At 36.6% G+C, this 27,513-nt stretch overlaps 1 protein-coding gene across 7 annotated transcripts in view; it reads right to left on the reverse strand.

Annotated features, from left to right (window-relative positions):
- Nucleotides 1-27,513, reverse strand: part of sdk2b (sidekick cell adhesion molecule 2b) — a 397,130-nt gene that overhangs the window by 144,569 nt on the left and 225,048 nt on the right. Inside the window, exon 1 of one of the 7 annotated variants that reach the window (XM_048171158.1) lies at nucleotides 1,310-1,349. The exons of the other annotated variants lie outside the window; for them this stretch is intronic. Coding sequence (XP_048027115.1) covers nucleotides 1,310-1,340 — 31 coding nt within the window. The 5' untranslated portion in view covers nucleotides 1,341-1,349. Of the gene's footprint in view, nucleotides 1-1,309; nucleotides 1,350-27,513 lie in introns of those variants that run through there. 7 annotated transcript variants of the gene reach the window in all.

Genomic DNA, 27,513 nt, shown 5'->3' on the forward strand with positions numbered 1-27,513 from the left:
GCGACGTCACATAACTGCTAGATTCAAACTGTGCTTTCGCGCTCTGGCTGCGAGATGGACGCGCGCTCTCTTGTCATCACAGCTATGCAGTGTTTTCAGCCACATAATGTTTCTTTTAAGGTTTCAGACATTTAAATACGCATAAGCACCATTAAACAATACATTTGGAGTTTATAAAATAAACACTGATGTCAGACGTCAGTGGAAGCATCAATAAACAGTGAATTCAAATATAATTTGCCGACATTTATTCATATCAGACACACATAATGGGTCTAAGTAACTATAAAGTTTACTCTCTTATTCTTCCAGTTCACCAGCCACTTACTTGCATATATTTCAGGAGAAACTGATGTATTCACCTGCTGTAAATCAGACTGACAGAACTCTGAACTGCAGTGCAAACTAAGATGGCGGCGCCCATCTCGCATTATAGATCAAGATAAAGATCATTTATAAAGGTTTTTAAACGACAAAACACACTCACTCACACATATTTGAGAATCGGAATATCATATAGTTGAAGACATGTAAGCAAATGTGCGAATATTTTAAATAAAAAAGGAAAAACAAAATAATAGTGATCCATCTCTCATACAGTGTTATTGTGGCTACGTTCAGCGCTCGTGACACGCACGCGTCGCCATGGAAACAATAAGGGTAAACGTTCTAAAATAAGGGTCGCCTTAAAAAAAAAACTCACTCACCGCCGTCAGTTAGAATATTTTAAACTTACGCTTGAAAGGTGTGCGTATCCTGGGTGTTTTAATATTAGAAAGCCTAAAAGAAAATTTTTGTCAGGACAGAAATTTGTGACTTTTCAGAGATTTCCTATCCACCTGTTTCCGCGGGGCGCTACTGCATTGGTGCGTTCAAGTCATGTCGGAAAGATCGTATTTACGAGCAGAACCGACATGAACGCCACCACAATGTCGTAAATACCAGTGGGAAGCTCGTAATTTTCTTTAAGCTCCGATCTGTACGAGTTGGGGGCGTGTCAGTCAGAAACATAGCGAAATACCACAATACTTACAGGTATTTAGCAGTGACATTGTCAGGCTTTTCTATTTACAACGAAGTAAGCTGATTCCCAGGAAAAATACGATAGCATCACAATATAAAAATGTAATATGTAACAATAAATTTTACAATGGCTTCATAAATTAATTAAAAACATAAAAAAGCAACATACAACTAATGCACATTCTTTGCTCTACATTTTCTAGAAGCAGAAGTGTTGTTATTTTGTGTAATTAATTTAGAGAAGGCACACCGCCATCATACTCTGACAAAAGTGACTTGAACCTACCGTCGTACACACAACTTCCCACCTCGTACATACGAACTTCCCAGGAGGACTTGAGCGCACCATAAAAGAGAACGTGGGTACAACTTCCGGTGAGGCGGCGGAAGTAGCATACCAATGGTATTTAGTGTGCTAATTAGCGAAGAGGCTAAGTGTTTTTTTTGGATAATTGTTTACTTTGCAAAGTTGCAAATCTTTATGAGAGATGTCGTTACAGCGCTCAGGGAGAACATCTCAGTTTAGTAAGTTACATTTATTAGTTAATAATATCACAATACAATAAACAGTTTTCGAGCCCTTAATTGCCCTTTACTTTACTGACCTTCCACAAAAGTGCTGCTGCATGACTACAAGAGCATCCTGACCCTGCAATACATGAACAACCCGCTGTCTGTACTTCACCTGTCACTGATGCAAGCACCAAAGCCTTATGATGTTATATTGACTCCTAACCTGTCGTGCGTGCCAGAGCCAGTCGCGTTTCCACTGTCATATATGCGATGCTAAAGGCTACTTACTTATGTTAACCATTGCGATAAATACGTTTATGGAAAATATCAGAGACTGCTTGAGGAACGAAGACAATTCTTATATGATTATAATCGTGTATTTATTTGGTTTAATGTTTTATCTGTCTCTTCCCTGTGCCTGTTGATTCCTGACAAATGCATATCTTTCACAGATTCACACACTCGGGTTAACTCGTATAACTCATAACTCCCGTTGTCTTCTCATGAGCTCCCTCTGTTGCTCTGGCTGAAAGGATCAGGATAGATAGACGGAGAGATCGCGCAAACGTCCTCGGATTGCAATCATCGCATAATTTAGAGGAAAATTAATAGAAAGGCTCAGAAAAGTGACGTAAACATAGGGTATGTTATCAATATATTTCTAAATGTGTAAGCCTTTGGATTTAAAAGCCTTAGTGGAGTTGTTTTGTGCATTCTCGTGATCGTAAATAAATGGAAGCAGGCGCAACTGAATAGGTCTGTGTTTTCTTTTTATGTCAATATAAATTTCAGTTAGATTTAGCATGATTGATGTGCACCCCGACATAAATTAATAAATTACTATTACTTTAACTTTTTTTCTTGTAAAACATTGTTCAAATATTGTTGCTGGAATCTTAAAACTATAAGTAAAAAACAAACGTTCGCAAGTTTGGATCGTTAAATCTTGAATGACTGTCAACTGGTGAATGAATGAGTGTCACTCCAGCTTGTTTACATCGAACCGGAAGACACTCCCACGTTTGACGCAAGGCCTCATGGGGCGTAGGAAACTTGTGGATACACAATCCTGAGCGAATGAAACTGTGGTTGTTACGCCTACGTCAACCGTGACCTTTTCAACGTAATTGCGTATTACGTGACGTCACGAACGCGCATCGGAGAAAAGAGCAAAGCCAGCATTTGTGCTTATAAAACTTAAACTTTTAATTTTTTTTTTTTTTAAATGACCAATCGTTTCGCTAGATAAGACCCTTATTCATCGTCTGGTATCGTCTGTTTAAAGCCCTTTGAAGCTGCAGTGAAGCTGCCATTTGGACCTTCAACCGTTTGGTGCCCATTGAAATGAATGATATGGAGAAAAATCCTAGAATGTTTACATCAAAAACCTTAATTTCTTTTTGACTGAAGAAAGAAAGACATGGACATCTTGGATGACATGGGGGTGAGTAAATTATCAGCAAAAGTTTATTTAAAAGTGAACTAATCCTTTAAGAACAGCACTCAAAATTCCATTATTACCAGTTTGGTATGAGTACGTTTGACAACCCTCCTCTAGAGGCAGTAAAAAAACAAAAACTTTTATTCATTTTCACACTAAATGATTAGGGCAGATAATTGATTAATAAAGACTCATTTTCACATGGTTCCTTGCACAATACTATATTATGACCTCAAAACGCTGTTACCATAGTGCACAAAAAACAAATTCTTTTTGATGTTTGTATCACATAACCAGCACCATGTACGGCTTTTCTGACAGCAAACTTGCTCGGTACCTCACCCGATACAGGATTACACTTGCGGAGCACTTGGATTTGAGTCAAGTGAAACATGTGTCACAATAAAAGAGCTCCAAGACTTCTAGAAGCGAGCTAAAATGGCGCGGTTTCTTCAGTTTTTCAGATGTTTAGGGTTTAGTACAGGTGGTACGTAATTTTCAAACGCATTAGAGTGTTAAACTTTTAGTGCCACTCAACATACAATTCATTTCCAAACTGCTGTGATACGTACAACATCCAATGATTAATGTTCATCTGTTTTGGATAAAACTGAACATACTTTTAGCACCACTTACTGGACATTTTACATTGTGTCGTGAAATGCGCAAGACACAACATAATATCATTTTCCACAATGTCGCCACAGGCATGGTTTTTCAGTGAGCCCTGGTAGAACGTACCCCTAAACGGCACATAAGAACAAAGCAAATTGTGATTGTCTGCGTAATACTAGGTCCCAATCCAAGGGTCCCCTTAGAGTTATTCATGTCTTTGAAAACCCAAATAGGAGTTAATGAAAATGACAAAATTGACAGCCAAACAGCTGCTGTAGGAGAAATGTTGCTTAGTCACGCACCTCTAGGGAGGTGAGAAAACAATTAAAAAGCTGCAAAACTTGTGAGCGAACTGCTGTACTTTTACAGATTCTTTTATCTTTCCCTGAAGTCGTCTTGATTTTAAGGTTGCTGTGAATTAGTGTAAAAATTGTCTGTGAATGTGAGATAACTTTGTTCCTGTTGTAGGGAGGTTTCCAACAGCAAATACTTTGTTATGCATGACTTGATCTCTGCTGCAATACTAGGCAGTAAAAATAGTAACTGTGCAAGCAAAAATCAATGAATCAATCAATCTATCAATCAATGAATCTATCTATCCATCCATCATGCACTTCTCAAAACATGTCATGCACTGCTTTGAAAACTTACTTGTCACTCACATGTTGATGCACTTACTTTTAATAGTTTCACTTGATAGTTTCACAATGATAATTACCCTGATATACATAGAAAAAATCCTAAAAAACAACAACAACACAGACATAATAGAAAGCACGTGTCTGTGTAAACAGCCCTAAGTTATTACACCAGCCAGACATATCCACAGAGAATACTATTTTCTACAACATGACCACTGACCTAAAAAGCAACACGCCACCACAGCAAGTCTCCAAAGAGCTTGGTGTGATCACAGTATCTGAAGAAATTACAGAGGAGCGTTCTGCTGCGTTCCTGATGAGCCTTCTCTATCCGAAAGATAAATGCCCCAGACACCAAGGATTTTTTTCCTCACTGCCTCTAAACAAGCATCTAATGACATTGCAAAAAACACCTCTGCTTGCATCATGTACCACAATCGATCAGCTCTGTCTTGGAATGACGTAAGGCCGGTTCATACCACCACTCACGACCCCTGCTAGACTACTCTACAACACCGATTATGAAATGGGAGGCCAATGAGTAAAGTCAAGGACTCGAATGTGATGATCCTTAATGAATAACAAATGTATGAGGAATGCAGCAGGTTCATGGCCGAGTCAGTTATTAAGATTACGCAAGTGGAATTAAATGCTGGTTTTCAGATCCCTGACCTTGGTGGCAGATTATAGGGAGGGACCAATAAAAATCAGACTTGTGCTGTGTCATTTTGAGTTTGTGGACAGCTTTAGTCCTACACGTACACACACATGCACATATTCTCAACAACTGTCACAGTTGAAGGTCATGGCTATCCCTCACCTTGCCCTGTGCCATTAAATACACACAAAAACACAAACACACAATATATTATGAATTCAGACAGCAGTTACCTCAAGGTGTAGTACTGCATGATACTGCAAGACACGCATAACAACAGCAGAGCATACTGGAGGCATTTGCTTTATACTAAAGGTTAAAAGGTCATTTTGATGAGCGTTAATTGTGTCCACTGCATAGCATACTGTTTTTCCAGCAAGAAAAAGTAAATATCTTATTTTTTAATAATAATAATAATCCTAATAATAATAATAAAATTCAAGTGTCCTTCAGCTTTAGAAATGCAATAAATAAATAAATTATTATTATGCCATAATGGATGGATGGATGGATGGAATGATATGACCAACAGAAAGACAGACAGCAGATATAGATAGATAGATAGATAGATAGATAGATAGATAGATAGATAGATAGATAGATAGATAGATAGATAGATCGATAGATATACGATGGATGGATGGATAGAATGATACGACTGACATAAAGATAGATAGATAGAACGATGACAGACAGATAGATAGATAGATAGATAGATAGATAGATAGATAGAACGATAGATAGAACGATAGATAGATAGATAGATAGATAGATAGATAGATAGATAGATAGATAGATAGATAGATATACGATGGATGGATGGATGGATGGACGGATGGATGGATGGAATGATACGACTGACAGAAAGATAGATAGATAGAACGATGACAGACAGACAGACAGAGAGACAGATAGATAGATAGATAGATAGATAGATAGATAGATAGACGATGGATGGATGGATAGAATGATACGACCGACAGATCGATAGATAGATGGATAGATAGATATACGATGGATGGATGGATGGATGGATGGATGGTTGGATGGATGGATAGAATGATACGACTGACAGAAAGATAGATAGATAGATAGATAGAACGATGACAGACAGACAGATAGATAGATAGATAGATAGAAAGATGACAGACAGACAGACAGATAGACAGATAGATAGATAGATAGATAGATGACAGACAGACAGACAGACAGACAGACAGACAGATAGATAGATAGATAGATAGATAGATATACGATGGATGGATGGATAGAATGATACAACTGACATAAAGATAGATAGATAGAACGATGACAGACAGACAGACAGACAGACAGATAGATAGATAGATAGATAGATAGATAGATAGATATATGATGGATGGATGGATAGAATGATACGACTGACATAAAGATAGATAGATAGAACGATGACAGACAGATAGATAGATAGATAGATAGATATACGATGGATGGATGGATGGATGGATGGATACGACTGACATAAAGATAGATAGATAGATAGATAGATAGATAGATAGATAGATAGATAGATAGATATACGATGGATGGATGGATGGATGGATGGATGGACGGATGGATGGATGGATGGACGGATGGTTGGATGGATGGATGGAATGATACGACTGACAGAAAATAGATAGATAGATAGATAGATAGATAGATAGATAGATAGATAGATAGATAGAACGATGACAGACAGACAGACAGATAGATAGATAGATAGATAGACGATGGATGGATGGATAGAATGATACGACCGACAGATCGATAGATAGATGGATAGATAGATAGATAAGACCGACAGACAGATAGATAGATAGATAGATAGATAGATAGATAGATAGATAGATATACGATGGATGGATGGATGGATGGATGGATGGATGGATGGATGGATGGATGGATGGTTGGATGGATGGATGGATAGAATGATACGACTGACAGATAGATAGATAGACGATGGATGGATAGAATGATACGACCGACAGATAGATAGATAGATAGATAGATAGATAGATAGATAGATAGATAGATAGATAGATAGATAGATAGATAGATGTGTCATTTATTAAAATTTATGGATAACTGAGTGCACCATCTGCATGGAATCTGCTAGTTAAACTTCAAAATTCTGAAGAAAATATGGCTTCCTGTTCCTACAGTATGTGAAAGTTTCTTCCAAAATGGTTGCTCCACCTGAAACTAACAGAGGTAACTAACAGAGACTGGGAACTAACAGAGGTAACAATGAAATGAACAAAAGTCTCAATTCTTTCTGAACACACATGAGGTGTGACACACAGATAAAGACTCACACGACTGCACACAAACTCTTACACAAACCTTCGCCGGAAATTTAAAAGCCAGACAAGCAGCGGGACTCTCCCTATGAATGACCCATTGCTTTCTGTTCTCGGTGCCTTTCTGATGCAGATGAAGTCCTAATGGATTTTCCAGAAGCATTATTCCGCCCGCTCCTGCGTTTTTCTTTGTGACAAAGGACAAAATGGTTTCTATCAGGCGACTGAGTAGACGGAGGACGACTTGGAGATCTTTGAAAGGCGTAGAGAGGTTGGTACGCGTCTTTGGATTTTGGGTCACATACAAATTGCTGTTCAAAGTTGTATTAACACTGATGTATTCACATACACACTACTTTGGTCACACGCTTCTTTTTTCGTTTCCCAGACTCTTTTGGCAACATTTCTCAGCTCAGTGTAACAGTAGAGCCCCGTCTGAACTTACCCAAACTTGAACAGATGTTCAATAAATGTCTAAACTCAGACTATGAAAGGGAAATTCATCATCACTTTGTGACATGAAAAATACTTCATACAGGCCCTGCGCAAAATCACCAGCATGAAGGGTCACAAGCCATTGCTGTGTTTTGGATGCCACAGCAACCAGCTTCATCCTTTTTCATTCACACATCTGGCAGATGCTTTTATTATAAAAAGTGACTTCTAATGCATCCAAGGTGTCATTTTTATCAGTATATGCTAGTGCATGCTCCAAAGTTTATCACTAGGGCTGGGACAATACATTGATTCTCGATTCACGATACAATGAATCTGGATTGAGCCTGATATTTATATATCAAATGTGATTTGAAGCAACCCGATCACTTATTTAGTGTTCATGTAAGCACTATGTTCAGATTTGTTAATTGGAATGATTTCATTCCAATTGAAACAAAAAGTGTCCATACTGTAAATGTAGCTAATGCTATCTAAATAAACAGGTACATTCAGGGCTTTTATGGCAATCCTGATCCATCAGCTTAATGAGCTGGTAGCCTTTTTCAGTACACAGAGAGTGTGAATTCAAAGAAGCGCTTCCTCCTGGAAGGGACGGTGGCAAGAACATCACAGTGACATGACTGGAGAGAAACAGATGTTCTGGGACGTAGATACAAGGCAAATGTGACGCCCATGCACACCTGGCAGGATGAATGCCACACTTGATGAAGATGGAACAAGATGGACGATACCAACAAGAAAACTACAGAGCACCATTATTCAGAAAGTAAATGAGCATGTCAATCAGTGATTCTCATATTCTTATACACATTTTGATTTTGCTTTCTTATTTTAACGATAATGCTAAATGATATCCTGTATGATTTAAAAAAAAGAATGCCTGATGGGGCTGTGAAGGTACACTAGAAAAAAGTTTGCAAAACACTGCTTTAACTCTCTATTGAGGTTAAGTGTCTAAGCATCGATGAGCATGCTGGGAAACCGTTAATGGAGTCCAAGGGTGGTGAACGGCCTATATATAGGAAGGCTGGAGAAACTTGCAGTGTTAGTTTTCAGCTTTGGTGGAAGGGTGAAAGAAAAAAAAAGGTGAGAGGGAGAGAACAGGATGATCAATTGTTGAGAAGGATGAATGCACAGAGGAAAGAAAGGGTGAGAGAACAGAGAAGGAGAGAGAGGGAGATTATGACCCAAGAGTGACACCGAACCACTTACTTTCTCTTGGATGATTTGCGGTCCACTGATAAAGCGACTGGAAAACAATTAATGTCGTCAATGAGCCAACAAATGAAGATATTAATTCAGAAAGACAGGAGCGGAGGGCAGCTGGCCTCCTCTGTTAGTTACGAGCACCTGAGAAGCACTGCCAGAGACGCCATTAGTATTCACCCTTTAAGCACCCTTTGTGTCTGTCTGTCTGTCTCTACACCTGTTCTTTCTCTCTGCATGTGACCGATTTTCCAAATGAAACCGAATATACACTGGGAAATAACGACAAGCAGCTGGTTTGCGATTATAAAAAAAAAAAAAAAATCATTATAAAAAACAATGGGTTAAAAACAACCCAAGTTGGGCTGAAAATGGACAAACCCAGCGAATGGGTTGTTTTAACCCAGTGGTTGGGTTAAATGTTTGCCCAACCTGCTGGGTAGGTTTGTTTAAAGGTGCCGTAGAACGTCTTTTTAAAATATAGTCTAAGGTGTCCCCTGAATGTGTCTGTAAAGTTTCAGCTCAAAATACCCCATAGATTTTTTTTTATTAATTTTTTTAACTGCCTATTTTGGGGCATAATTAAATATGAGCCGATTTTACACAGCTAATATAACCCTCAAAATGAATCTTTACAAAGTGTTCGTCATGCAACATGTCTAATCGCGTAAGTATGGTATTTATTTGGATGTTTACATTTGATTCTGAATGAGTTTGATAGTGCTCCGTGGCTAAAGCTAACATTACACACTGTTGGAGAGATTTATAAAGAATGAAGTTGTGTTTATGAATTATACAGACTGCAAGTGTTAAAAATGAAAATAGCGACGGCTCTCTTGTCTCCGTGAATACAGTAAGAAACGATGGTAACTTTAACCACATTTAACAGTACATTAGTAACATGCTAACGAAACATTTAGAAAGACAATTTACAAATATCACTAAAAATATCATGATATCATGGATCATGTCAGTTATTATCGCTCCATCTGCCATTTTTCGCTGTTGTTCTTGCTTGCTTACCTAGTCTGATGATTCAGCTGTGCACAGATATAGACATCATGTCCTTGTCTAATGCTTGAACATGAGCTGGCATATGCAAATATTGGGGGCGTACACCCTGACTGTTATGTAACAGTCAGGTGTTATGTTGAGATTCGCCCTTTTGTCGGAGGTCTTTTAAACAAATGAGATTTATATAAGAAGGAGGAAACAACGGTGTTTGAGACTCACTGTATGTCATTTCCATGTACTGAACTGTTGTTATTTAACTATGCCAAGATAAATTCAATTTTTAATTCTAGGGAACCTTTAACTCAACTATTGTTTAAAAACAAAATAGGGAACAAAACAATAGTTTTTGCATGTTTCTGTCCAAGGACATTTATTAAATGAATAAACTCCTAATATAATGCCATCCAAGAAACACAAAAGATGATTATTCATTCTTTGCTTTTCCATTCAAAAAAGAAAAAAGAAAAAAAAAAGAATGAGGATGGGAGATATAAAAAGCTCTAAAAGTGCTCTGTATCACATTATATTGTGCATTACATAATGTGAAAATGAATTTTTAAAACAAACTATTAAAAACATTTTTTTTCATTATTCATTAAGCTAAAATACAGTATAAAAAATATAAAATAAAACATAAAATTAGATATTTGCCTTAACTGATATTCATTTAAGTTAAGCAACAACATTAACAAAATAAAAAACTAAAACAGAAACAAAAATAAATGAACCCAAAATTGCAATATATATATTGAAAAAAAATGATTACGAATTAAACTAAAAAAGTAATAAAAAAAGTAATAGTAATTAAAGTATAATTAATAAGAACACTTATTATAAATGAAACATAAATATCATAATATTTCAATCATGACAACTCTCAGTAATGGATATGAAGTACAGGAACTTGCTGCTGCCAATACATATACCGATACGCTGCTGCTGCACAAATAGCATATATTAATAACCCATAGCAGATCTATACAGGTGGAGCTGGGGAAGGTGGAGGGTTTTAGAGGAACTCTGAAGCATGCTGCAAACTGCTATAGTGAATGTAACCAGCCATTTAAATATGTGAGCAACAAGCTCATTGGCTGCAGAAGTGACATGGACCAATCAGCTTGGGCCAAGTAGTTAATGCTGTAATTATCATCAGCTTGTGTTAAGGACTCATCAGCCTGCGCCATCTAGAGTTTCATGACTGAACTATGTGTGCATTGTATATAAAATAGTTCAGGGCACCAGAGTTCTCACCAGATTTTTGGTTCCATCAAGTCTAAAATCCCCATATTAACCCCTATATGTTTGAGAGCAAATCTATAACATGATTAAAAGCTGTATAGGACTCGTTGGCGGTAACAGCGTTTATTCCTCACTAATGGACACTTAAAATTGACTGCAAGCTATTCAGAGACTTTGTTTATTCACAGCAATGGGGTTTATCTATAGTGGAAAACCTTGAGACAGATACAACAGGCTGCATGCGCAGACACTTGGAGAAAAGAGTGCAAAAAAAAAAAAAAGACAGCTCCTCCGGAGAGAGAAAGCAACATTTACACATTGGATCTTTCGTACAGAACACTCTGCACAAAGGTAAGACCATCTGCAATGCTAATCCAATTAGTAAACAAGTAGAAGAACACACACAAACAGACCAGACAGCGAGACCCAGAAAAGACCAGACTCATACTTGTCTAAGGTTGTTTGAAAACAACATGGTGACATTCCAAAACTAGGCCGAATAATTAAAGGAGGAAAGCAAAGTAAAGTATACACTTCAACATATCAGAATTCAAGGTCATTAGCATTAATCTAGAAGATTTACACCATCTGCCATGATTGTTTACACTTGCCTGGGTAATTAGATCCTAATTAGTAAATAGTTGGGGGCTGAGGAATGAGAAATGGAGCGACGTATGGAAGAAGAAATTGACAGTATTTATACGAGTTGATAAATACATCTGCTAATAAATTGAAGGGTAAAATGGTAATATTCATCCCAATAAGCGGATTAAAGATCAAACCAAACAGTCTGCCTATCTTCAGTGCATCTATCAATGTACCCCTACAAACAAGGGTTGTACTTTCAAATGGTTGGCACTTTCAAATTTTAAAACTTTTTTTTGTGAGGGATGCACTTTTGGATGGATGGATGGAAAACCTTATAAGTTTCGTGCAAAATACAGAGGTAAAGCATATAAGGCTATAGTCCATACAGAATCTCAAGTGCTTTTATTGATTTTGTATGCCGAAGTGTCCTTGGCATTGTGAAAGATGGTGAACAGCTCATATCATGGGCTGACAGCATTCAGATGCCTGTGCGCTTATGGGAAATAACCTCAGTTGGCCTCACAACATGTTGCCAATTTCCCTCAAAGCTGGAGAGAGCCAAACTCATGACAATACATAATCTCTGCCCCATAAACAAGAAGATTCAGCCTGAAAGGAGTGAGCGTTAGCATGAGCTTCAGAGCCGTCGCCCGGAGCCAAACACGAGGCAGAAGAACAGACTGCATTTCTGCTTGTGAAAGTCAAGAAACCACAACAGGGCGAGAAACTGCTATACACAAGAAAAAAGCAACATAAAATTACAGCAGGAAATGAAGAAAAAGAGATGTGTGGAGAAGACAGGTAACCTTTAGCATGTAGCGGTCCCCGCGAGGCACAGACATTCACGCATTTAAATGCCAACTATAGCACAAAAGACGCCAAAAACTGTTGAAATACGCTGCACAACCCATATGTTGACACTACTCTAATTTACGACATCTGTCACGCTTCAGTCACACAGGAAAAAAATCAAGGACTGTTAGTCCTGCCGTGTAGATGTTGTTTAGCTTCAAAATATAGCTGTCAAGAAGTAACAGTTAGGTCTGTTGATGTTCCTTCGGTGTGAAGGCAAACGTGGAGCAACATTTCTCTTCTGATTTCACTATGGACATAAGAGCTGGTTAAATAATGTTACATAATGAGGATAAACTTTCTTATGGAATTATTTTGTCATCTGCCACTTTAAATGCTTGAGCTGAATAAGAGGGATTCTGATTGGCTGTCAATGTTTTTATTGTTCATCAGCTGGGAAAAAAAATAAAAAATTTGCCGTAACCGTTATAGCTGTGGTGTGGATTCTGCTATTCTTTTATATTTGAAATGATTTTTAGAACTATATACAGTGTTGGGGGTAACACATTACAAGTAACTTGAGTTACGTAATCAGATTACTTTTTCCAAGTAACTAGTAATGCATTACTTTTTCAATTTACAACAAAATATCAAAGTTACTTTTTCAAATAATAAAGTAATGCAAGTTACACTGATTTCTCCTGTCCCCATGTTGAGAGAAATAAAGTGCAGAAGTGTTGTGTGAACATGATGGTTATTGTAGTTCTAGACTAAATGTGAACATTTACTTTTCGCACTTGCACGAAAACATTCAGTATTCCTCAAAATGAATAAAAAAAAGGAAAATGCAATTTTAAGCGAACCTGTAATAATTAACTATATTAAATTACACAAATATACTTTATGTATTTAATCTCACTTTATTATTAAACAATGAGCATGTTTACATGCACACCAGTAACCTGATAACTCACAAATATCAGTTTATTGAAATAACCAGCCCAGTAAACTGACAACGCAAGTAAACTGTGTTTACATGACTTTATTAATAAATCGGGTTATTTCGCTGTAGTGATGTCAAAAATAATAATTTGCGTATCTGACTCAGCGTCAGCGAGAAACTTACGGCTCATATATTATTCTCTCATGCAGTTACAGATGCAGCGTTTTGACTGAACCACTTCTGCTGCACGAGAGATGAGAACACATTTTTACAATTTTCTGGGTCTTGAAAGAGTCTTTGTTTGTGATATTTCCTTCTTCCTTTCCTGCAAAACGCTCGCTCTGTCTGGATGTGTTTCTGTTATGTATGACATGCGCACTTCAATAAGTCGACAGAAAGCAGGTTAATGAGTTTACATGCAATGCAAAATCGGGGTAAGAGGCAAAAAACTACCTGTTCCGACTGGTTTATGCTTAAGCCGTTTATGACCTTACTCCGATAAAAGAAAACGGGTTACATGACCACGTTCGTTGTTGGCTTATTTAGCATAATCTGGTTAAGAACGTGCATGTAAACGCACTCAATGTCTTTGCTGCTGACCTTCAGTAATTCAATTCAATCATACTAATAAGCAAAAAATACTTTATATTAGATTTAGAAATAAGAGTGTTGAACTGTATCCTATTCTTCTTTAATCCAGAAAGGCAGCACAGCTGAAAGGTTTGTTTGAGCTGCGCCCTCTACTGTACAGGTGTAAATATGCATTTCCTTCAGCCTGAATCTTATTCATTTCACTTTTGATTCGAAAGGGCCTTAACATTTGCCAAAAATAGAACTTTTTTTGATTGTTATTAAAAAATAAACAAGCAATCCCAGCACAAGTAAGAAAAAGTAACGCAAAAATAAAAAGAAACTAACATAATTAACTTTTTTTTTTAAGGGAGTAATGCAATATTGTAATGCATTACTTTTAAAAGTAACTTTCCCCAACACTGACTATATACTTATCTTTACAGTTATCATCCTTGGTGTGAATGGGCCTTAACTCTTAAAAATCCATAACATCCATGGACCCTTTCCATTGCAGTAAAGGTGGAATTGAGTTCTTTAGATTATTAAAATGTTCTTCACACAAAATGTTTTTTCTATGGCATCATTGTGAAACACCTCCTTTTCTAACCTTTTTTTTTTTTTTTAAGTGTAAATCATAAACAGACCCTACACAAAGTCTACACTGCTCTGTTGTAACATGAAACTACGTGTCAGGAATATCAAACGGCTCAGAAGGAGCTAGTTCAATCTACCATGTACTAGTTTCAGTCACGCACTCGCTGCAAACTCAAATCTTGGAGTATCCATGAACATATTTACAAATCTTTTATTTTATTTTTTGGGGTTCTTTGGTTCTCCGAACCATCAAAACAAACAGTTTTATTTTTTATTTTTTATTACCCCAAAAATGATTCAGTCACCCCCAGCTGCTTTCAGAACTTCAAAGACTCCACCAGCAGCTCAATCAATTAAAAATTAATTAAAAACAGGTTTCCTGATGTGAGGGAATGTCATTTTCCCTGAAGTTTACAAGTTATTTCGTTTTTTCTTTTTAAACATTTACTCTTTAAAAGATTGTCGAACAAGATATAAAATGCAAAAGTAAAAAGCCCGTTTGAAATGACTTTTTACTCATATTAGTAATATTACATTTAATGATTCTAATTTCATTTGAAATAACCACCCTTTCAGTAAACAGCTTCAGTGTTCATATATAGCTGATAATAATAATCCAGTCAAAGTATGTAGATTTTAATGCAAATACTTTTCGCAAACTCAATACATTTAAATCACATTGAAATTAAATTATTTCTTCTCCTAAATAATTTAGTTACTGTATATAAGGCACTATAGATCACAATGTTGTAGAATCATCTATACTGAATATTCTTTGAATGCCAGTTATGTTTGAGGACACTGATGACTGTTAATTCGGTGCGATGCAAATAGGACTTTCAAGACAACACTGAGATGACATTCTTCTCTTGAAACGCACAGATAAACTGGACGGCCATGACGACTGCTGCACTTTCTAGAGATGACAGCTGTGTCTTTCACAACACCGTGGAGCAAAAACATGCAAACGGTTTTTGTCGCCTGCTTCAGTGCATTTAAGCTCAGCCGGAGAGAGACTCTAAGACCGTTTTCGGTATTCAGCATGCCACTCACACGGTTGCATGGGAATTATATTTTCTCCTGTGCCGCTAGGCAAACATTCCTGTGAGAAATCTTTGCTAATCTAGTTCTGTTTAAAAGCAGCAATTACAGGATCCACACGATTTAATTATGCCTGTGTGGAAGCGCCGCATATACATTCTCTCCCCGTGGATAATCTGTGTGTGGATAGATCAAAGCGCATGCACCTAACACACACACACACACACCAAGAGGCTGAATTCAACCATTATGAGTCAGATGAATTCTGTGATCAGGCGGCAAGAAAGCAAACACAACACTGAGAAGTAAATGAACAGCATAAGGTTATAAAAATGCATATTATTCACATGCAACCTCCTTCCATGACACCATACTGACAAAACACAAATACAAGTTCAATCGCCCCTGATGCTAATAACAATGCTAATAATCCAAATGCCTTTCTGATGCTAATGATGATGTCCGCATTCTCCTCAATAATTACGATGAATTAAATGTTATTGAGCGCCATTTGCACAGCGGTCATTGTCCATTTAACTATGTTAATCATGTTTAAAGCAGCAGAGGGGGAACACAAGCTAGTGTAGCGTGACTTTCTGCATTAATGTCTTGCTAAGCTGCATGTGCATTTAGAATAAACATGTAGCTTTGTTAATTGGTTGTTGTAGGCCAATTTGTGTGTTGGAGAATGGAGGTTGTGTATGTATAACAGATTTTTCTTGTTGGAAAAGCTATCTTAGAGGGATGGTTCACTGGAAAATGAACACTCTGTCATCATTTACTCACCCTCATGTTGTTCCAAACCTTTTTGACTTTACGATATTTTACTGTTTTTGTTCATACAAGGAAAGTCAGTGCGGCTAAAAGAACATTGGATTTCATTGACTTTCATTGTATGCACAAAAACACATTGCTTCCAAATATCTTCTTTAGTGTTCCACAGAAGAAAATATTTCATGCAGGTTTTGAATGACATGAGGGCGAGTAAATGATGACCAAATTTCCATCTTTTGGTAAACTATCTTAGGTTGGAAGCTGTGTTTTAGTCAAGTCAAGTCACCTTTATTTATATAGCGCTTTTTACAATTCAGATTGTGTCAAAGCAGCTTTACATTGATAACTGGTACATAAATTTTGGCTGCACAGCAGCTCTTAAAGAATAGTGTCAATGCAGGCAGATCAAAGCACTGTTGAATAAATGTCAAGAATACTGTTGAATATCAAATGTCAAGTCAAATGTCAAGTGTCCCCAACTAAGCAAGCCAAAGGCAACAGCGGCAAGGAACCCAAACTCCAACAGGTGACATCAGGTGGCAAACAAGTGGCAAATAGGTGTTAAAATGGAGAAAAAAAACCTTGGGAGAAACCAGGCTTTATAGATATATATTAGATATATTAGATGGTATCTAACTGGTCCAGTTTGGTTGAACTACCAAGTTCCAAAAAACAGCATTATCCTGGATTATCCTGCAACAGTCTGAAAGTAAATATCCCATTCATTTTCTCCAATGGGGATTTCTTTTTTAATGATAACTTATAAACCATTATCGATAAACCTCCTGTGATCTACAAGGTTCGTAATCAATGGCATATGCTCTTGTTGAAGCCATCAGTCTGCATTATTTCAACTTATTTTTAAAATATGTTTAACAGAGGAATTCATAGTGGAAAACTACATCACCTATGATTCAGCAATGAAATCTCCAATCAGAGGATCGAAACAAGCAAATCGCTCCAATAGATCTTTTTAGCACCCTCATGAAGCACTGCAAATATGCAAATGACATTATAGATTCAGCCTCCTTTCAAACTACTTGTTATAAATGATTAGCTCACTTTAAAATGAAAATACCGTTGGTGTATATGACTTTCTTCTTTCTGATGAACACAATCGGAGTTACATTAATAAATATCCTGATGCGTCCAAGATTTATAATGGCAGTGAGTGGGACCAACGAGTATCATAAATGTACTCCACACGGTTAATAAAGGCCTTCTGAAGCGAAGAGATGCATTTGTGTAAGAAAAATACCCATGTTTAACAAGATATAAAGTTAAATATCTAGCTTCTGACAGACCATCTTCCATATTCAACTTAGTAAGATAACACCTCTCGCAGTTCAAAGCGTTTATGCTATATCCTACGCCTTCCATATTCAACTTACGAAAAAAACGTAACTGACGCGACGTCAAATTTTGTAGTCTTGCGATTTATCTTTTAGCTGTTTGGATTGGTTCATTGTTTATAACTTATAACAAAGACTTTTTAAAAATCCCTATGGGATAAATGAATAGGAAAAATAGCAAAAAAAAAATGGATGGCCACTGTTGAACTCTATTGTCATAACTCAACGTTGTCCCAGTTTTCTACAAATAATTGTATCTATTTATTTATTGGTGTAAGTTTCCATATAATAAGCCAGATAATGTATAGTGAGCCGGTTATTATTACAAAATAAACCCCTTCAGTATGATACAATAACTCAATATACAATAACCTCAAACCCCTTTCAGGATGATAGATAGTTTCAGAGTTGTCTAGAAGTATAATTAGAGGGTGAATACAAATAAATTGAGACCCTTTTCCATTTATCTCAACAACAAAAGTGCCCTAATTTACCTTTATTCACCCTACTTCTACACAATTTTGCTTCCTGAGTGCAACCTTCGAACAATAAATGTTTACATTTACCCTAGATACTCCTCTATTTTTATGTTTACGTAACACAAAGACATTGAGGCACAACCAAAGACAAAATGGGTACTGCACACAATTGGCTACATTTACATATATATTACTTTAAGTATCAGCAAATGTGTACATGTACAACCTATTGTAACTGAGACAAGAGCAATACGTGTGCAGCATGAAAAGACAATTTATGTAACCTGATGTTCTGCGATGACAGACTCCTACCTGACTCACAGTCTGGACGCTTAGTCCTATTTCGTCAAGACCTCCTGACCCCTACCGTCCTTCTCCATCCCCCTTTTGTACAATTTCCCAGTGATACCCTAATGATGTACACTTTTTTTTTACTCCTTAACTAGACCAAAAGTCTCTGGTGTCAGATCCTCACACTATTTTCCACTCTCCTCTCCTCTAATTTCCTGCCTTTTCATCCAAATATCTCTACTCCGTGTCCTGTCTTTTGATGGGTTATTTTAAGCTATTTTCGGTATCAACTTCGATCTCACAGTCCCTACGAGAGCTCTCGCAGACAAACCGCAGAAGCAAAGAAATGTGATCTAGAACGAGGGGGAAAAGCACACAAAGACACTTGTGCAAACACAGACATAAAGATATAGAGTGTATACTGAGAAATACAAACAATGAGAAAAGCATAGCATTTCCAGATGGAGCTTCTGGACCTCTGGACACACATTGTAAACACAACTCAGGCTTCTTCATTAAACCTTCATGCATGATGACATGGTGTTTTCCCACATACGGTTGATGTTTTCTACTTTATGAAGCCTGTTTAGCGAACCTAGTCTCATTTCCACATAAGAGAGGACAAAAACAACACTGTTTCAGTGGGTAATGGAAATAGAAAAACCACTGACCATGGAAATGCTAGGGCAAGATCACTGTCAAGGCCGTACCCATCCACCCTGTCAGAGAATGAAGAGTATGCCGCATCTCTATTTCTCCATTTCTGTCTGTCTCTCTCTCAATACCCTTGTGGTCAGATCTGAAACCAGTTGGAACTTGGTTCAATCCAAACAAGGCAAGGCAAGGCAAGCAGTGGTTCCTGGAAATAAGATCTTAAAAGTAGAATAAGCTAGGCTGATTATTGCTCTAGTCTCCAAACAAAGGAGCAAATCCCTCTTGTGTCCGCAACCGCACCCTCTATTATATGAGCAAGTTCACCCAAAATGAAAATTCTGTCATCATTTACTCACCCTCATGTTTTTACAAACCCTCACTACTTACTTTCTTCCTTTGAACATAAAAGATGTTTTGAACAATGCTCTTTAACAAAAGCAAAATTTACCACTATAGTTTAAGAATACACAAACTTACTGAAACAGTCATGTGATACAAAATCTACTGTATTAGTTCTGTAAGTGCCCATTTAAACTGGGTTTGTATGCAATTTTTTATATGCTAATCCCCCTGAAAGGGACCCCCTTCCTGAAATTTAAAGACCACTGTACATTTTCATGTATAAAGTCTCATTTACACTATGTGATAAAGATAAATATGATAGAAAAGAATATATATGAAGAGTTCAGATGCAAACAGGGCCAGGCCTCCATCAAAAATGAGATAATGATAATGAGCAAATGCTCTCCGCACATAGTATACGTTCATCAAATCCCAGCATCAGCCCATCCAGAAATACCGGTTCTTTGGCAGAAACCGCTAAACGTCACTTCCCTTTGTCAGCAAAAGCCTCTAAGTCCATAGAAGAACCAATCGGAGGACGCAAATCGAATCATATGATTTCAAGATGAATGACGGTGTGCATATGAGCCGGCTTTCAATTGCCAGGCTGCAAGTTTTTATCATGTTTAGTCCATTGTTACAGTGGCAATGACAGGATTACACGAGTAGCATTTTTTTTTTTTTTTCATTTTGCTGCTGTAAAACTGGCAGAAACGGATGTTTTACTATGTCTTGTTGTCCAAAGAGGTGGACTTAGAGGTTTTTGCGAAAAAAGCACACATGGACTGTCAGACAGTCAAATTTGTTAAATACCAATGAAGTGACATTTTTGAAAATAAGGCATTTCAATAACTGACTAATAACCTTTTCATTGCCATTAAAGTGAAATACTGAACCTAAACATAGGAGCCTCGTAAGAAATGCTCATTTAAAAGAAAATATGTCAGATAGACTGCCAAGTTTACACTAGAGGATTTTAAGCCGATTTAAGCCCGATTTGCAAGTTAACAAGCTCGGCTGACTGATCCTGTGGTGTCACATGTCACGACGAGCTTCTCAGAAGCGGAAGTCGTCATAGTTGGGTAAAATTCTATAGCGGTGAATTAGAGAATACATTAAATATATTTTTTTGTGTTTCCATTTGCTCAAAGAGCAAAAGAAAAACTCCACAACAGTGTTTTCACAATTTTCAAAAAGAGGGAAAAAATAGAAAGCGATTGATAATGGCAGTCAGAAGAGAGAAAGATGTCATTTTTAGTGTCACTCCCATAGCTGCTGTATTAGAAACACCCTCACAGCAGCGTTAAAGGATTAGTCCACTTTTAAATACACTTTTTCTGATAAATTTACTCACCCCCATGTCATCCAAGATGTTCATGTCTTTCTTTCGTCAGTCGACGAAACTCTACTTACGGAACGAACGCGGCGCCAGTTTCGTTTTTTTCCGTAACTTGAATAGGGAAGGCGTAGGACATTCAGCGTAAGCGTTATGAAGAATGCGGAAGCGGAAAGTACGTTCAAGGCGATATTTTGTTTATAAAGCATAAACGGTTGTATTTTTTTCGAAAATGACCGATCGATTTAAAGCCCTAGAAGCTGCACTGAAACTGTAATTTTGACCTTCAATCTGTTGGTAGCCATTGAAATCCACTGTAAGGAGAATAATCCTGGAATGTTTTCCTCAAAAACCTTCATTTCTTTTCGACTGACGAAAGAAAGTCATGAACATCTTGGATGACATGGGGGTGAGTAAATTTATCAGGAAAAGTGTATTTAAAAGTGGACTAATCCTTTAACTAATTTTTTGTAATTTGATGCAAAGGTAATATAATACTAAGTATAGTGTTATAAATGTGCATACGTTTTTTTAAAAATGAAAATATAAAAAAAACTTTTTTACGATATAGATGACTGTTAAAACACGTCACCACAGTCTGTGAAAAGGGTCTATGAAATACACACTTATGTCTATGGAAGCAGCAATAACAATCCATTCAAATGGAATTTTCCAACGTTTATTCAAATCAGATACACAGTGTGTAAGTAACTATAAAGCTCACTGTTAAAATAAAATTTCAAATCATAGGTAGAATATTTGTAGTCTCAGTCATCAGTTTAGAAACAGGCGCCTCAACCCCTGTGATGTGTGATAGCAGCAGTGCGAGATCTCGGGAGAGTGACGCACTCACAGATCAAGTGCGGTACAAAGCATTCTCAATTTATTCAGGAAGAAGGGTCATGTTTATAGGCATAGGTCAAACAACAATCTCCAGGATGGCTTGAGCATCCATTCATCCTTAAGAATCAAACCTTACCATGTATCAAGGACTATTTCTTAGTCATTGATAATAAATAATAACAAACAAAATATAATAACAAATAAGAAATGTATGTGCGTAAATGTGTGTGTGTCTTCAACTTCTGTTTGCGTGTGAGAGTGTCAGTGTGTCCAAGGACTACTACTTCTTGTTTTGTCTAGGTAGGTACATGATGTGCAATAGAAAAATCCCAAGACACAAAGAAAGTCAAAAAGTGAAGCCCAAGAAATAAGTAATTATTTAACACTCACTCACTCTATTCTTCTCCTAGTTCACTGGCCACATGTATTTCAGTACAAATGGATGAATTCATGTGCTGTAGCCTATAAATCCAACTGACAGGACTCTCTGAGTCTGAACTCAAATGAACAAGGCACAAACAAACAAGACGGCGCCCATCTTGCGTTATAGATTAACATCAAAATCATGATATAGATTTTAAATAACAAAACACTCACTTGTACATATTTGAGAATCGGAATATCAGATAGTTGATGACATGGTGAGAAAAGCAAAAGGCTACAGTACATCTGTCATACAGTGTGGCTGCGGTGTGTCACGTGACAAGCATGACACGTTTTCATGGAAACAATAAAAGGAAACGTTCTAAAATAAAGGTCGCCTTAAAGGGTTAGTTCACCCAAAAATGAAAATTCTGTCATTTATTACTCACCCTCATGCTGTTCCACACCCATAAGACCTTCGTTAATTTTTGGAACACAAATTAAGATATTTTTGCTGAAATCCGATGACTCAGTGAGGCCTCCGTAGCCAGCAATGACATTTCCTCTCTCAAGATCCATTAATGTACTAAAAACATATTTAAATCAGTTCATGTGAGTACAGTGGTTCAATATTAATATTATAAAACGACGAGAATATTTTTGGACAAAATAACGACTTATTTAGTGATGGCCGATTTCAAAACACTGCTTCAGGAAGCTTCGGAGCATAATGAATCAGTGTATCGAATCATGATTTGGATCGTGTGTCAAACCGCCAAACTGCTGAAATCACGTGACTTTGGCGCTCTGAACAGCTGATTCGACACACTGATTCTGAATTTCAAAACAATGCTTCAGGAAGATTCAGAGCGTTATGAATCATTCATAACGCTCTGAATCTTCCTGAAGCAGTGTTTTGAAATCGGCCATTATTATATAAGTCGTTATTTTGTTTTTTTTTGGCGCACCAAAAATATTCTCGTCGCTTTATAATATTAATATTGAACCACTGTACTCACGTGAACTGATTTAGATATGTTTTTAGTAACTTTATGGATCTTGAGAGAGGAAGTGTCATTGTTCCCTATGCAGGCCTCACGGAGCCATCGGATTTCAACAAAAATATCTTAATTTGTGTTCCGGAGATTAATGAAGGTCTTACGGGTGTGGAACAGCATGAGGGTGAGTAATAAATTACAGAATTTTCATTTTTGGGTGAACTACCCTTTAACTCTGGGAGGTCAGCCAGAATGTTTTAAACTTATGTGTGAAAGGATTCATTTAATTTTAAGTCAATGTAATTAAAAATGTAATCTAATTTCTTCCCAATGTCCATTTTCAAATAAAGTTGTCAGGTGACAGCTCGTGTAGTGTGCGACCCCCTGTTGCGGTGAACACCACAACGACTTAAAGACTCCACAGCAAGTCATGTAGTCTGAACAGCACAGCGATCTGCCGACATTTAAAGTCGCATTAGAGGTTTTTGCAGTGGAACTCTTCATACAGTTTGTTCTCCATGAAAATTAAAAATGGGCCTTTTGTATTGTCATGTAGCCTATATCCTTCTTTTTTCTTGTACTTCCCCATTGGTTTTCCTCTCTCCATTCTGGCAAAATCAACAAATAATTAAATAACAAATAACAAAAAAAAGTATGCAAAAAATGAAAAAAAGAAAAGAAAAAAAGGGCTTGGGACAGTTAAGGCTACATCCAACTAAATGAGGTCAGATGAAACGGAAACCTAAGAAGCGGGTCAATGTGTGCTGTCCCATTACTTGGCCTTTCTCAAATCCTCACGTCCCAAACTAAAAGCTACTGTAATCAGCTGAACAATACCCTCGCTAAAATGCTATAATCCAAAGCCTGATGCATGGACACACCTAAATGATCTGAGCCATATTTTAAGCCTAGAGACATCTTTCAGCTTAGAGGGCCGACTAACCAGTACTATACATTGCATGTTAATTAATCCCTAAAAGAAGCATTTTAGCATGGAAGAGAGAATTAAACTCTGAGCTCTGTTAGCATGCTACTACTTCATCGTCTTTTATTTCCTCATCTACACTCTTTGGTAAGAAAATGACAGACAGCCCGATTCACACGGGCTACTGTGGCCTTTGAGAGAGAACATGTCAGGTGGGCTGCTTACAAGAACGAGAGCGGGTGCTGTGAAAATCCAGCTCAAAACCTACAATACAGATTAAATTCCCTTAAAAGCATAAGGCGTGCTTTTTTTATCTTACATACGTGTCACATGAGAGCACATTAAGACGGCTTGCGTGAGAGTCTGGGTGTTCTCACAGCGAGAGCGAGTCCGATCGATTAGAACATCGTGAAGGGAAATCAAAGACAACATGAAATGATGGAAGAAATGGAAAATCCAGACAATTCTGGAGTATTTTCTATCAGAGACAGAGTAAAAACCAGCTGGCTTAAAAGCTCAGAAAGAAAAAAATAAATAAATAAAAGCTGAATCTGTGCAATGCTGTAGTCCATAATGCTCCAGAAGACATAATGGTTGTAGGATCAAAAAGAGATCATCAATCAGACCGTATTGTTTTCTACAGATTGGGTTGAGAAAAAAAATGAAAGGGCTGGACTATTTTTTACTTCAAACGGCCTTTGCCGACTTCTCGTATCCAATCCTCTTGATCTGGTATTTCCCAGAGGAGCGTTGTCTGCATTACGATTCACAACCTTATGTCAAGTACCCTAGATTTCAAACAACTGGATAGACCGCCTTCCTTACCTCAGACTCCCCCATTAACGTCAGAGCTTGTTTTATTAGAAACAAGAAAAACATTAATTTGTTCTTACCCGTACATTACAAACACGACTGACTTCTTGACATTTCCTTTTTTTGTGTGTCTTGTCTTGACAAAAGACTCATTCGTAAGTCGGTTCGTAGGGTGTTTGTGCATGCTCTGTCGGAGAACATTTTTACTCTCAGGAGAGCACATCACGTTCCATGTCAAAGCTTCAAGCGTCACAAATTCCAGCAAACACTTTACACAGGACTAATGGGATGTTTAAATGTGTTGTGTGTCATGTAATCTTTCAATATATGAAAATAAATATTTCATACTCATATAAAGCATAAAAAGCAGTGACAACAATAAGTTATGAAGGTCGAATTCCTGAAGAGTGCTATCAAAACATGACTCTGTTTGTCCCATCCTGCCCGGCAATGGCTTAACCAATGGTGTGGTTTTTATATTATATAAATAAAAAATAATATATAAAAAAATAAAAATAAATAAATGCACATATTATATAATGCTTTCTTAATGCAATCAGTAGTTTGGGGTCCGTAAGATTTATATATATATATATATATATATATATATATATATATATATATATATATATATATATATATATATATATTACATTAAAAACTGTAATATTGTGAAATATTTTATATAATTTAAAATAACTGTTTTCTATTTTTAACTATTTTTGCTGTTTTAAAAAGCTATAACTCTAGTCTTCAGTGTCACATGATTCTTCAGAAATAATTCTAATATGCTGATTTACTAAAAAATCCTTAATAATTCTAATATGCTGAAACTGTAATATATATATATATATATATATATATTAAAAATAACATTTTTCAGAATTTTTTGATGAATAAAAAGTTCAAAAGAATGGCATTTATTTGAAATATAATTTTTGTAACATTATAAAATGTCTTTACTGGTAAATATTAATTTAATGCATCCTTGTTTTTTTTTTTGTTTGTTTTTTTAGATACTGGACATTCATTTGGATATTTGCTAAATATTACATTTAAAATGTTTAAATTATTAATAGTTTTACAGATTTTAAGTGAGCTTTAAGTAAGTTGTAGATAAATAAAATAAAATAAAATATATATTTTTATTAATCTTTTTTTTTTTCTTAAAAAAAATAGTGGTTGAAAAGAAAAGAGAAAAAAAAGTCTAATATGGACTAAAAACTGATATGATATACACCATGCATCGCCTAATCTAAAACATTTTTAACGTGCACCAAAAAAAAAGGCTATCAGTCCATTCATCCTCAGCTGCTGGTGTGTCCCACATCACTACTAAATCCCAACATCAATATGCAACCGGCACGACGGGCCGCTGTCTATTTAGGGCTGCGTGTCAGACAGCTGGAAGTGGAGCAGGCCTAGCAAGGAGTCTCTTACTTTTTATCGCCTTGAAATAAACACTGGATGGACGCACTGGGATGGCACGGGCCTGGCCCCGTATTTTCTAAGCGGAAAGAACGAGCGAGAAAATGAAAGAGAGATTAAACATTATCTCTGCCCACAGAGCTTCAGAGGGGGCAACTTCTGCTCTGCTTTGTTGTGTGATCAAAGGTGAATCAGAGAGAGCAGATTTCAAGCAAAAGTAAAACTAAGCAAGTATTTATTCATCTAATTCCTCCCCAAGATGCCATGAATATGCAAGCAATTTCAGATAGAAATGCCCTGAAGAACTTTTAGCATCTTAACCTTATGCAAGCACAGCCTGTAGGGATTTCAGCAACGTTGTGTTCTTTTCAAACGTAGGGTAAAGGAAAACAAGTGATGCCAGAGGCTGTTTTAGAGTTTTAATGTTTTAATGTTTCAACTTGTTGAGGAAAGATAACTGATTAAAAATCATTATTAAAGAAAGGAGAAAAGAGCAGTAAGTGCGCCTGACTCCAGGCTTCACTTTGATTGCCTCTACTGTACACTGACTTCCAGCAAACTTTATTATCGTAAAGATAATTACAGTTTAGTATATACTGTATGGCAAACAGTGTGTGTTTGATGGACAAGGCTAGTGAGATAAATAAAAGAGAATGCGAAGGAAAAAAATTAAAAGATGGAAAAGTACATATGTGGGTAGCTGACGTGACATTTCAAGCAGCGCTATAAACCATCTAAAACTATTTTTAACAAAAGTATGCTTGTCTAATTTCTGTCTAATTATTTATTTCACATGCAATCTTTATGGCCTCATTGATTAAGAGACTACATGGAACATTTGTACCTTTAAAACTTAATCTGTCACATCACAGAACTAATTATATTAGAAAAGTAACTTTAAAAAGTTGAAATGTGATTAAAAACGGGTCAAAAGTGAAAGTAAAGACTTTTACATTGTTACAAAGAAATTATATCACCGTTTCCAAAAAAAGCAGCACAACCATTTTCAACTGTTTAATAATAAGATAATAATAAGAAATGGTCTTGAAGAGAAAATAATCATGTTAGAATGACCTCTGAATGATCATGTGACACTGAAGAGCAGCGTAATGATGCTGAAAATTCAGCTTTACCATCAAAGAAATAAATTACATTTTAAAATATATTCAAATAGAAAACAGTCATTTTAAATTGTAATAATATTTTATAATATTACTGTATTTTTGATCGAATAAATGCAGCCTTGGTGAGCAT

This window comes from Megalobrama amblycephala, linkage group LG20 (assembly GCF_018812025.1).
Source record: "Megalobrama amblycephala isolate DHTTF-2021 linkage group LG20, ASM1881202v1, whole genome shotgun sequence".
Taxonomy (NCBI): domain Eukaryota; kingdom Metazoa; phylum Chordata; class Actinopteri; order Cypriniformes; family Xenocyprididae; genus Megalobrama; species Megalobrama amblycephala.